Source organism: Oncorhynchus clarkii, chromosome 29 (assembly GCF_045791955.1).
Source record: "Oncorhynchus clarkii lewisi isolate Uvic-CL-2024 chromosome 29, UVic_Ocla_1.0, whole genome shotgun sequence".
Lineage (NCBI taxonomy): Eukaryota > Metazoa > Chordata > Actinopteri > Salmoniformes > Salmonidae > Oncorhynchus > Oncorhynchus clarkii.
Window position 1 is genome coordinate 4,921,105 of NC_092175.1, and position 13,781 is coordinate 4,934,885.

The 13,781-nt window shown below is 44.7% G+C and overlaps 1 protein-coding gene across 2 annotated transcripts in view; it reads left to right on the forward strand.

Moving 5' to 3' along the window:
* The window catches only part of LOC139388257 (metal transporter CNNM4-like), a 32,890-nt gene extending 19,446 nt beyond the window's left edge, over positions 1-13,444 (forward strand). The window contains exons 5-7 of one of the 2 annotated variants that reach the window (XM_071134807.1): positions 3,496-3,592; positions 11,795-11,970; positions 12,597-13,444. In XM_071134807.1, the coding sequence (XP_070990908.1) occupies positions 3,496-3,592; positions 11,795-11,970; positions 12,597-13,211 (888 nt within the window). In that variant the 3' untranslated portion in view covers positions 13,212-13,444. Of the gene's footprint in view, positions 1-3,495; positions 3,593-6,335; positions 7,123-11,794; positions 11,971-12,596 lie in introns of those variants that run through there. The other variant, XM_071134808.1, reaches the window with a different exon arrangement.
* The last annotated feature ends 337 nt before the right edge of the window (positions 13,445-13,781 follow it).

A 13,781-nucleotide genomic window follows, 5' to 3' on the forward strand; every position in this document is an offset into this window, starting at 1 on the left:
TGTGTGTGTGTTAATGTATGTCACTACTCATCAGTGTGTGTGTGTTAATGTATGTCACTACTCATCAGTGTGTGTGTGTTAATGTATGTCACTACTCATCAGTGTGTGTGTTAATGTATGTCACTACTCATCAGTGTGTGTTAATGTATGTCACTACTCATCAGTGTGTGTGTTAATGTATGTCACTACTCATCAGTGTGTGTGTTAATGTATGTCACTACTCATCAGTGTGTGTGTTAATGTATGTCACTACTGATCAGTGTGTGTTAATGTATGTCACTACTCATCAGTGTGTGTGTTAATGTATGTCACTACTCATCAGTGTGTGTGTGTTAATGTATGTCACTACTCATCAGTGTGTGTGTGTTAATGTATGTCACTACTCATCAGTGTGTGTGTTAATGTATGTCACTACTCATCAGTGTGTGTTAATGTATGTCACTACTCATCAGTGTGTGTTAATGTATGTCACTACTCATCAGTGTGTGTGTTAATGTATGTCACTACTCATCAGTGTGTGTTAATGTATGTCACTACTCATCAGTGTGTGTTAATGTATGTCACTACTCATCAGTGTGTGTGTTAATGTATGTCACTACTCATCAGTGTGTGTGTGTGTGTGTGTGTTAATGTATGTCACTACTCATCAGTGTGTGTGTTAATGTATGTCACTACTCATCAGTGTGTGTGTTAATGTATGTCACTACTCATCAGTGTGTGTGTGTGTGTGTGTGTTAATGTATGTCACTACTCATCAGTGTGTGTGTTAATGTATGTCACTACTCATCAGTGTGTGTGTGTTAATGTATGTCACTACTCATCAGTGTGTGTGTTAATGTATGTCACTACTCATCAGTGTGTGTGTTAATGTATGTCACTACTCATCAGTGTGTGTGTTAATGTATGTCACTACTCATCAGTGTGTGTGTTAATGTATGTCACTACTCATCAGTGTGTGTGTTAATGTATGTCACTACTCATCAGTGTGTGTGTTAATGTATGTCACTACTCATCAGTGTGTGTGTTAATGTATGTCACTACTCATCAGTGTGTGTGTTAATGTATGTCACTACTCATCAGTGTGTGTGTGTGTTAATGTATGTCACTACTCATCAGTGTGTGTGTTAATGTATGTCACTACTCATCAGTGTGTGTGTGTGTGTGTGTGTTAATGTATGTCACTACTCATCAGTGTGTGTGTGTGTTAATGTATGTCACTACTCATCAGTGTGTGTGTGTTAATGTATGTCACTACTCATCAGTGTGTGTGTGTTAATGTATGTCACTACTCATCAGTGTGTGTGTGTGTGTTAATGTATGTCACTACTCGTCAGTGTGTGTGTGTGTTAATGTATGTCACTACTCATCAGTGTGTGTGTGTTAATGTATGTCACTACTCATCAGTGTGTGTGTTAATGTATGTCACTACTCATCAGTGTGTGTGTGTGTTAATGTATGTCACTACTCATCAGTGTGTGTGTTAATGTATGTCACTACTCATCAGTGTGTGTGTTAATGTATGTCACTACTCATCAGTGTGTGTGTTAATGTATGTCACTACTCATCAGTGTGTGTGTGTTAATGTATGTCACTACTCATCAGTGTGTGGTAATGTATGTCACTACTCATCAGTGTGTGTGTGTTAATGTATGTCACTACTCATCAGTGTGTGTGTGTTAATGTATGTCACTACTCATCAGTGTGTGGTAATGTATGTCACTACTCATCAGTGTGTGGTAATGTATGTCACTACTCATCAGTGTGTGTGTGTTAATGTATGTCACTACTCATCAGTGTGTGTTAATGTATGTCACTACTCATCAGTGTGTGTGTGTGTTAATGTATGTCACTACTCATCAGTGTGTGTGTGTTAATGTATGTCACTACTCATCAGTGTGTGTGTGTTAATGTATGTCACTACTCATCAGTGTGTGTGTGTGTGTGTTAATGTATGTCAAACTACTCATCAGTGTGTGTGTGTGTTAATGTATGTCACTACTCATCAGTGTGTGTGTGTTAATGTATGTCACTACTCATCAGTGTGTGGTAATGTATGTCACTACTCATCAGTGTGTGTGTGTTAATGTATGTCAAACTACTCATCAGTGTGTGTGTGTTAATGTATGTCACTACTCATCAGTGTGTGTGTGTGTTAATGTATGTCACTACTCATCAGTGTGTGTGTGTGTTAATGTATGTCACTACTCATCAGTGTGTGTGTGTTAATGTATGTCACTACTCATCAGTGTGTGTGTGTTAATGTATGTCACTACTCATCAGTGTGTGTGTTAATGTATGTCACTACTCATCAGTGTGTGTGTGTTAATGTATGTCACTACTCATCAGTGTGTGTGTGTGTTAATGTATGTCACTACTCATCAGTGTGTGTGTGTGTTAATGTATGTCACTACTCATCAGTGTGTGTGTTAATGTATGTCACTACTCATCAGTGTGTGTGTGTTAATGTATGTCACTACTCATCAGTGTGTGTGTGTTAATGTATGTCACTACTCATCAGTGTGTGTGTGTGTGTGTTAATGTATGTCATTACTCATCAGTGTGTGTGTGTGTTAATGTATGTCACTACTCATCAGTGTGTGTGTTAATGTATGTCACTACTCATCAGTGTGTGTGTTAATGTATGTCACTACTCATCTGTGTGTGTGTGTGTGTGTGTGTGTGTGTTAATGTATGTCACTACTCATCAGTGTGTGTGTTAATGTATGTCACTACTCATCAGTGTGTGTGTGTTAATGTATGTCACTACTCATCAGTGTGTGTGTTAATGTATGTCACTACTCATCAGTGTGTGTGTGTTAATGTATGTCACTACTCATCAGTGTGTGTGTGTTAATGTATGTCACTACTCATCAGTGTGTGTGTGTTAATGTATGTCACTACTCATCAGTGTGTGTGTGTTAATGTATGTCACTACTCATCAGTGTGTGTGTGTTAATGTATGTCACTACTCATCAGTGTGTGTGTTAATGTATGTCACTACTCATCAGTGTGTGTGTGTGTGTGTGTGTGTGTGTGTTAATGTATGTCACTACTCATCAGTGTGTGTGTGTGTGTGTTAATGTATGTCACTACTCATCAGTGTGTGTGTGTTAATGTATGTCACTACTCATCAGTGTGTGTGTTAATGTATGTCACTACTCATCAGTGTGTGTGTGTGTGTGTTAATGAATGTCACTACTCATCAGTGTGTGTGTGTGTGTGTGTGTTAATGTATGTCACTACTCATCAGTGTGTGTGTGTGTGTGTTAATGTATGTCACTACTCATCAGTGTGTGTGTGTTAATGTATGTCACTACTCATCAGTGTGTGTGTGTGTTAATGTATGTCACTACTCATCAGTGTGTGTGTGTTAATGTATGTCACTACTCATCAGTGTGTGGCTATGTATCTTTATTTCATTGGTTTACTTTTTGTTCACAGCACCTGCAAGTCAAAGTGTGAAAATTGCTTTGAAACTCTGTGTGTGTTCCTCAGGGGCGAGTGGAGGTGGAGGCTGGAAACGAGAACATGAAGTTTGAGACAGGACCCTTCTCCTACTATGGAGTCATGGCTCTTAGCTCACCATCACTGGGTGAGCGCACACACACGTAATTGATATATGATCAGACCACAGACACAAGCAATGCACGTAAACACTGGCACAGAGATACACACACACACACACACACACAGACGCTCTCTCTTTCTCCCCCTTTCTCTCTCATACACACATGCACAAACAATGTGATAACTTTCGGTGCGCTTGCCTCTGTCTAAACTTGTTTCAGTCAGATAGTGTTTCTGGTCTTCAGCATTTCGGCCTTCAATTTGTATTCCTGAAACACCAGCTTCGCTGACCAACATCCAGAAATGCTCAACTCAAACACCCACACACCAGAAGGGATGGGGGAAATGCTCAACTAGCACTGTGCACAGCTCACAATGAAATGTGTGTTAGCTCCCAAGTAGGTGAGTGTGTGTAATCACTTAGGTTTTCGGAGATCCAACAGACAGACATGTGATCTACAGCTGATGTAATAAACAGGTAGACAAACGTACACTGCTGTTACCTAAGGGCTGTTGCGGTGACCGTATTACCGCCACACCGGCGAATCAAATTCCACGTGACCATACGGTCACGGTTGCTAGGCTTCTCCAAGCTCTGATGCTGCTGATGGACATTAGTGGCCTACCAAACTTGCTAACTGCCTGATACTCAGCACTCTATTGTCCCTCTAATCACTCTGATATCAGTGCAAATGTAATCAAAAATCTAATCAAAGACTGAGAGAGCCCATGAGTTCAAGTTGCGCAACATTTCTATAGGCTATGCAATTCCCAGAGAAACAGAGTAAATGCCTTTTGTTAAAGGGTGGGAGGATCCCATCAGCTTTCTATAGGCTAGGCCAAATTTCCCACATATTATTTAGTATATTTAAAGACAAGATCAAGAATAATCTGATGGGTGACAATATTAGCCTATATTTTTGTGACTTTTTCGAATCATAGTCGCACACCTCATGTAGCCTAGCCCATAGGCCTATATGTTTTGATAAGGTTAGTATCACACCTCATGTAGCCTAGCCTATAGGCCTGTATGTTTTAATAAGGTTAGTATCACACCTCATGTAGCCTAGCCTATAGGCCTGTATGTTTTTGTTAAGGTTTGTATCACAACTGAAGTGGCCAAATAACTTCTCAATATTAAGCAAATTAATCCGATTTACAAGGGCATACATAAGCAGCGTGTGAGTTTCGAGTTTGGGGAAGATGGTTTTCACCATAAAAGTACACATTTATGATAAAAGCATGACATTGATAATGGCGTTTTCCCGCTAATGGAACATTCCTGCTTATAACCTACTGCTGTGTGAGCACATTGCTGTGCTTATAATGTGAGGAAATAAACTATTAGTCTATCAACATTTTAAGCTAAACGTTCTGATCTGTTGCGTTTGCCTCATTACTTTAAAAAAATGTTGACGCTAGTGGTTGTATTCATGTGGGATCTATCGTATCCCACAACTGTCCCAGTTTGGAATATTTCTCGCACAGAATAGAATAGGTCAGTTTTTGTACTATGGGGGATAGTAGATTTCAATTTCGTGATCGCCACAGCCCTAGTGTCACCTATAAAGAACAAGGTGTGTGTGTGTGTGTGTGCGCGCGCGCCAATGATTGGGGTGTGTGCATATCTGAGAGAGCTTAGTTGGCTGGAGGATGATGCCACAGTGCTGGAACTGTAGTGTGTGTGTGTGTGTGTGTGTGTAATGGATGTCACACACACACACACATTTGGATACATAGAGCAGTGTTTAGTCCCAGGACAGGACACTTTCGCTCTAGAAGTTTAAATAGGAGAAAAAAGTCCAGATGCTTTAGAAACGCTGATGACACCTAGTGGTCAGATACCAGTATGACTAGCAGCCATAGCTGCTCTGAAATATATTATTTGACTAGGAGAACAAATTCTTATTTACAATGACGGCCAAACCCGGACGACGCTGGGCCAATTGTATGCCGCCCTATGGGACTCCCAATCACGGCCGGTTGTGAAACAGCGTGGAATCAAACCAGGGTGTCTGTAGTGACTCTTCGAGCATTGAGATGCCGCAGCAGCACTCGGAAGCTAATGTCATAGAAATGGTTGGAGGTGAGCATGTTGCCAGTAGTGTAGTACCTCTGTAGATGGTGCTACACATGCAGGCATGAGCAGAGTAGGTTCGGGTTTTCAAAAGCCTTTTAAATGTTAAATCATAAGATTACAGTTGGATGACAAACTGGTTCTCTCTTTCTCTCTCTGTTATAGTCTTCTCTGTGCTTTGTGTGCGCAGCATCTATGTAATGTGTGTGTGCATGCGCTATATGATGTGTACTGTACTACTGCCTACATGTGTCAAACTGTGTCCAACTCATGTCAGCGTCTGATGTCACTCAGTTACGCCCCTCCCATTGGGCTATCTGCCCCCTCCAATCCGACAGCAGGCCTTCGTTGACCTGTGAAAATGACGAGTCACCCGTGGCGAATCTGAAATTGCATCCTATCCCCTATGTAGTGCACTACTTTATGCCATAGACTTATGTGGCTAATCCTGGCCAAAAGTAGTGCACTATAATAGGGAATGGAGTGCCATTTTGGACACAGCCTCAGTGAATGGTTCACTAAATGATGTATTGAGGTGAAAATGTCAATGTGCTCTGAAGGAGAAAGGTTTGTGTCTTCAGGGCACCCTACAGTGCTATTACTGCCTATCGATGATTAAACGAGAGCGTCTTTCTCTCTCCCCCTTCTCCCACCCTTCGCTCAGCCGTAACTCCCCCTCTCTCCCCATCAGTGGCGTCCCCTCCTCCACGACGTCTCTCTTTAAAGAGATTCTCTCTGTTCTCTCGCTTCCCAGGTAAAGAACCAACCGCCCCGAGGGGAGGGGTAACATGAGGGAGGGAGGGGCCACTTTTTATGCCAAGATCACCTTTTTTGTTTCCCTCCCATCATCCTCTTCTTCAGAGCCCTGCTCCAGCAAGTACAACCTGATAGGCAGATCCACTGGAATATCAATACTTTACATTTAGGGTCAGTTATACCAAGTGTTTGCCTTTTCTCTGAAGTAGAATAAAATAGGAAAACGTTCTACTCTTACCTTCCAAGATTTGATTCTTCTCTCATTCTGTGTTTGTTTTTATTCCCTTTCGAAACCAAAGGGTGCAAAGCCTAATCTAATCAGGCCTTACTGTGAGTTGGCTACCGAGAGCATTAGTTAGAGCAGAGTTTCCCATACTCGGTTCTGGGCCCCCCCCCCCTGGGGGCACGTTTTGGTTTATGCCCTAGCACTGCACAGCTGGTTCAAATAACCAACTCATCATCAAGCTTTGATTATTTGAACCGGCTTGGGAAATCCTGCTCTACAACGCTCTCCTCCAGAACTCGATAGCCGACTCACAGTAGCCCGGTTAAACACTGCACTCGTTATTGTTTCACTTAATGTCACTGGTTTGACGACTCACAGGACCGTAATGGTTAAACGTTGAATGCCGCTCGAGATGAGTCAGCTGCGCTAATCCTAGCTAATAGTGTATAGTTAGCCTAATTTTTGCGTCTAATACTATTTATTGCTGATTTACGCTCCACTACACCCTCTGGTGGAGTTGGATGGTATTGAATTAATAGGTTGGTGGAAAAGCCGGTGCTCTGCAGTGGTCTCTCTCAGTGACTGAGTGATGTGGTGAGGTTCTACTTGCAGTTCTTACTTGGCCGATGACTGCTGATGATGGCAGCTGAGCCCTATGTGCTTTTGACAGATTGTATGCCACATCAGGTCACATCAGTGGGTTTGTCCTCAGTCAGCAGGACAGGACAGGACAGGACAGGGCAGAGCAGAGCAGCCTGGGACAACGTCACTCAGTTGACAGGCCCTGTTCCAATAAGGTAAGGGTTAAGATGAAGTTACATGCATATTATGCGTCTTTCCTTTCTTTCCTTCCTTCCTTGGTCTCTTCCTTGGAATACTCACTGATCTGGTTTCCTCAGTACTGCTTTCACCAGTGACATGGAAGGAAGGAAGGAAGGAAGGATGGAGGGAAAGAAAGAAGGAAGGAAGGAAACATTATCGTCAGATAATTTCTTCAGACCTGTGGCAGAGCTGGACTACACAGTACCGACTGAGGAAGAGGAGGAATAGAGGAGGAAGGAAGAAACTTGCTGGATGGGGCTCTAGGTGGAGCCACTCTGCTCCACGGCACTACCTCTCATATCTGACCTCTAACCCCTACTAGTTGCCCTAACCACTGGTCCAGGGTCAGATGTTTCCTTATTACCGCATTGGTTACATTTTGGGTAATCTGATACTAGGTCTGTGGTTAAAGGCATCTTCTACTGTATCCTGTGCGACTACCTGATCCTGTCACTAGCATAGAATTCGAGTTCTATGGTCACTACTCACTCACTTCACAGAAATCACCAAACTACTTCTGACCCACTCACTACTTCCTGTACCATATAGTTCCCTAACCCCTTCCCCTAGGCACTAGATCTGAAAAGAGCAATAGGATGACAGTTCAACCCAGCCTACCAAAAGACACGGTGATACTATTACCAATTTGTCAATACCTATCCAATGTTTTTAGATGTGTGCCTAGAAGGAACGAGCTAGGGGTCAACATTGGAACAGGGCATGCATCACTCACTACACACTCCTTTAACCCCAACTTACCCAACCACAAACACTCATACACAGTTACGAACACCCAACTCCCCCCATGCCAATCAGAGCCTCATTTGCATGGCATGCCTGGCGAGCCAATCTCTGAGCCACGGTGAATGCTCAGGAACACCAAAACGCCCACAGGTGACTTGGTTAAGCATAGAACCATCGTTGATTGGTTGCCATAATGCCATTTCTCCTGATCCTGGCTGCTGATTGGTCCCCATCACCCCCTATCCTTGATGTGATATGGGGAAGCCTGGCACCTGATAAAATCCCTCCCTCCCAGGATATAATCATAATTTAACCCCACCCTCCTCTGTAATCACCAATCATACTCAACCTTCATCTTTGGGTGTGCATACGTTTGTGTTGCTGTGTTGTGCATATACCTGTTGCTCTCTGTGATGCTGTGTTGTGCATATACCTGTTGCTCTCTGTGATGCTGTGTTGTGCATATACCTGTTGCTCTCTGTGATGCTGTGTGTATACGTTTGCATCGCTGTGTGTACAATGCCGTGAAAAACTATTTGCCCCCTTTCAAACATTCTCGATTTTAACATATTTTTGACGCTGATTGTTATCAGATCTTCAACCAAAACCTCATTTTAGATAAAGGGAACCTGAGTGAACAAATAACACAACATGGTGATACTTGTTTAACTTATGCGACACCCAATGCCGCTGTGTGAGAAGTTGTTGTACCCTTACACTCAGTGAACTGGTTGTACCATCTTTATCTACAATGGCTGCAACCAAACGCTTCCTGAAGTTGTTGTACCCTTACACTCAGTGAACTGGTTGTACCATCTTTATCTACAATGGCTGCAATCAAACGCTTCCTGAAGTTGTTGTACCCTTACACTCAGTGAACTGGTTGTACCATCTTTATCTACAATGGCTGCAACCAAACGCTTCCTGAAGTTGTTGTACCCCTACACTCAGTGAACTGGTTGTACCATCTTTATCTACAATGGCTGCAACCAAACGCTTCCTGAAGTTGTTGTACCCTTACACTCAGTGAACTGGTTGTACCATCTTTATCTACAATGGCTGCAACCAAACGCTTCCTGAAGTTGTTGTACCCCTACACTCAGTGAACTGGTTGTACCATCTTTATCTACAATGGCTGCAACCAAACGCTTCCTGAAGTTGTTGTACCCTTACACTCAGTGAACTGGTTGTACCATCTTTATCTACAATGGCTGCAACCAAACGCTTCCTGAAGTTGTTGTACCCCTACACTCAGTGAACTGGTTGTACCATCTTTATCTACAATGGCTGCAACCAAACGCTTCCTGAAGTTGTTGTATCCTTACACTCAGTGAACTGGTTGTACCATCTTTATCTACAATGGCTGCAACCAAACGCTTCCTGAAGTTGTTGTACCCCTACACTCAGTGAACTGGTTGTACCATCTTTATCTACAATGGCTGCAACCAAACGCTTCCTGAAGTTGTTGTACCCTTACACTCAGTGAACTGGTTGTACCATCTTTATCTACAATGGCTGCAACCAAACGCTTCCTGAAGTTGTTGTACCCTTACACTCAGTGAACTGGTTGTACCATCTTTATCTACAATGGCTGCAACCAAACGCTTCCTGAAGTTGTTGTACCCTTACACTCAGTGAACTGGTTGTACCATCTTTATCTACAATGGCTGCAACCAAACGCTTCCTGAAGTTGTTGTACCCTTACACTCAGTGAACTGGTTGTACCATCTTTATCTACAATGGCTGCAACCAAACGCTTCCTGAAGTTGCCGATCAGTCTCACGCCTCCAGTACCAGTCAAAAGTTTGGACACGCATGCATTCGAGGTGTCTACCTCATGAAGCTAGTTGAGAGAATGCCAAGAGTGTGCAAAGGGTGGCTCGGTCTGGACTTTGACTGATGCAGATTTTGATCGTGGTCTTGCTGTACTTTCACTTCAAACCAGGCACCCAGTGCCTGAGATTCTCCCTCTGTAAGATGGAGCAACTGCTTTTTCACACAGGGGCGTTGGGTGTTGCATAACTTGGTTTCTGAAATAAAAGTATCAAAATGTTATTTGTCCACGTTTTCATGGCACTGTAGGCGTGACAGCACGTGTTGCATGTTCACTAACCGCCAGTATCCATCTAGTGATCCAAACCATGTAGTGGTTTTCATGGCACTGTAGGTGTGACAGCACGTGTTGCATGTTCACTAACCGCCAGTATCCATCTAGTGATCCAAACCATGTAGTGGTTTTCATGGCACTGTAGGTGTGACAGCACGTGTTGCATGTTCACTAACCGCCAGCATCCATCTAGTGATCCAAACCATGTAGTGGTTTCCATGGCACTGTAGGCGTGACAGCACGTGTTGCATGTTCACTAACCGCCAGTATCCATCTAGTGATCCAAACCATGTAGTGGTTTTCATGGTACTGTAGGCATGACAGCACGTGTTGCATGTTCACTAACCGCCAGTATCCATCTAGTGATCCAAACCATGTAGTGGTTTTCATGGCACTGTAGGCGTGACAGCACGTGTTGCATGTTCACTAACCGCCAGTATCCATCTAGTGATCCAAACCATGTAGTGGTTTTCATGGCACTGTAGGCGTGACAGCACGTGTTGCATGTTCACTAACCGCCAGTATCCATCTAGTGATCCAAACCATGTAGTGGTTTTCATGGCACTGTAGGCGTGACAGCACGTGTTGCATGTTCACTAACCGCCAGTATCCATCTAGTGATCCAAACCATGTAGTGGTTTTCATGGCACTGTAGGCGTGACAGCACGTGTTGCATGTTCACTAACCGCCAGTATCCATCTAGTGATCCAAACCATGTAGTGGTTTTCATGGCACTGTAGGCGTGACAGCACGTGTTGCATGTTCACTAACCGCCAGTATCCATCTAGTGATCCAAACCATGTAGTGGTTTTCATGGCACTGTAGGTGTGACAGCACGTGTTGCATGTTCACTAACCGCCAGTATCCATCTAGTGATCCAAACCATGTAGTGGTTTCCATGGCACTGTAGGCGTGACAGCACGTGTTGCATGTTCACTAACCGCCAGTATCCATCTAGTGATCCAAACCATGTAGTGGTTTTCATGGCACTGTAGGCGTGACAGCACGTGTTGCATGTTCACTAACCGCCAGTATCCATCTAGTGATCCAAACCATGTAGTGGTTTTCATGGCACTGTAGGCGTGACAGCACGTGTTGCATGTTCACTAACCGCCAGTATCCATCTAGTGATCCAAACCATGTAGTGGTTTTCATGGCACTGTAGGTGTGACAGCACGTGTTGCATGTTCACTAACCGCCAGTATCCATCTAGTGATCCAAACCATGTAGTGGTTTTTCATTAACAATGTCTCTGTCGTTGCTGTCAGCCGTGCCAAATACTGTTTATGTTGCTCTGGCTGCTCTCACTACAATCATATCCTCCTACTGTCTACCGTATCAATGGACAATCTCATTCTCTTCATGTTATTTGCTTTAATTCACTGTTCTGTGTGCCTCAATGTGCATGTGTGTGTTTATGTACTGTGCGTGTTTGTGTACTTCGTGTGTGTGGGTTATCTCCAGCTCACCCTGTCTCTCCCTCTCCGTATCTCAGAGTTCCGTTCTCCTACTCACGCGAGCGGTCTGAACCGCTCTGCGTCGCTAAGCTGCACTGAGCGTGGCGCTTCCGGAGAATGCGGCTCAGTAACTGCTAGCAACACGCAGCTCACCGCCTGCCAGTACACACCAGACTTCTACGTACGGGCTCTCACTGACCTGCAATATGTCAAGGTAACACACTCACCTTTAACCTCTAACCGCTGCCAGTGCCATGGAAATGGAAAAACTACAATGGGAAAAGGCCCTATTTCTACAGTTGTGCTGGTTAAAAAGTGACTTTTCAAATGCCTGTGCTGCAGAAATTGTAAGCCGTTAAGGTGACAAACTCTCTCGCCAGAGTGACGCCGCCAGTCGCCAAATTCTTGTTTACAATCATCTAAGACGGACCCATGTAATGAAACGGTGGCCTGAAATATTTCAGAAATTAGCCCAGACATTTCAGCCCACTATTCAGCCCACTATTCAGCCCACTATTCAGCCCACTATTCAGCCCACTATTCAGCTCTGCTGAGAAGCCTTTTACCAGCCCAACTGAATGGCCAGCAGTGGTGTAGTGGAGGGTAAACGCACGTAAACGCTGTTTATGCAGCTTTTTTATTTTGCAGGAGCGTTTACCCACCTTTTGCGGGAAAAAATGCATTCAAAGTAGAGGGAGTGTTACATCTCTGAGGGCCAGTGCACCCTGGGTTGTCCCTGTGATGATGATTGGCTGTTCATTACCTCTTATACCATGACGCCATACTCTCTCAAAGCACGCTTTGCTGTCTCTCTCATATCCTTGTTTTTCCTCTCCTCAGATCACTCGTTCTCAGTACCAGAATGGTCTGCTGGCGTCGAGGCTGGACAGCACCCCCCAGTCCCCCGAGGGCAGCCACCCCCGTCTGGACAGCACCTCTGCGCTCCCCATCACCCCACCAGCCCCTCCCCGCACCCCCCTCCCCCTGACCACCACACCTTTCAAGCGCCCCCTTGCTCTCCCCCATCCCACCCCCCCTCCCACCAGCCGTACCCCCTTACCCCAAACCACCACCCCCACTCAAGTCAACCCCCGCCCGGCCCTGCCTCAATCCACCCCTCCTCCCACCAAAGGCACCCCTCTTCCTCAAACACCTTCTCCTGCCTCCTCGGGTGCACGCACCACTCACCCGCCTCCGCCCTCCACCTCCTTTCTCCCCCACCCACCTCTTCCCTGCACCTCTCTGCCCCCCAAATCCCCCTCTTCCGCGAGGCCAGGGGGGGAGAATGGTCCGGGTGAGAAGACCTCTCTGCTGTCTGAGCAGCCGCAAAACTGCGTAAGCAGCACACGCAGGCCCAGCTACCCACAAACACACACACAACACCCTCACACACACCAACACATGCACACACACGTGCACACCATCAGCCACGCACACACAGAGAGCACCATCTGACAACAACCCCTGTGGGGGGGGGGGGTTGTTAAGATTTGTAAAAAATGAATACACACAAGTTTTGTTGGCCGTGGACTGGAGCACTGGAAGATTCTAAGGTGCATTGTGGGAATACTCATGTCTCTGTCCTCCTATCCGCCCACCTACCTCTCAAGATGGGGGTGAAGAGAGAGCGTGACGGGCAACACTGGTGCATTACACACTTGTGCAGAGGTCCTTGTGTGTGATGCAGCTTGTCTGTCTTGTCTTGTCATACGGTTCAGTGTGTGCAATGTGTGTTTGACAGTTTTACGGTGGCTGCAGGCACAGTCTGGGATCAGCTTTGTTGGTGGGGAGGAGGGAGAGATAGACCACCATGTATAGCATGTTTATAATATGTGTTGATTCTCTGCACTTTGGTTGTCAGTATAAATAAATATAGAAATATGACCTGTAGTGACCGCAAATATGTTTTTAAAGAGAAATGTAGCAATATTTAGAGATTCGTGCATTTTAGCTTAGTGTTCACTGTGAACTCTCATCTACACGCACCTGTGTTCTCACTCCCCTCCCACATGCTCCGTTTCCATG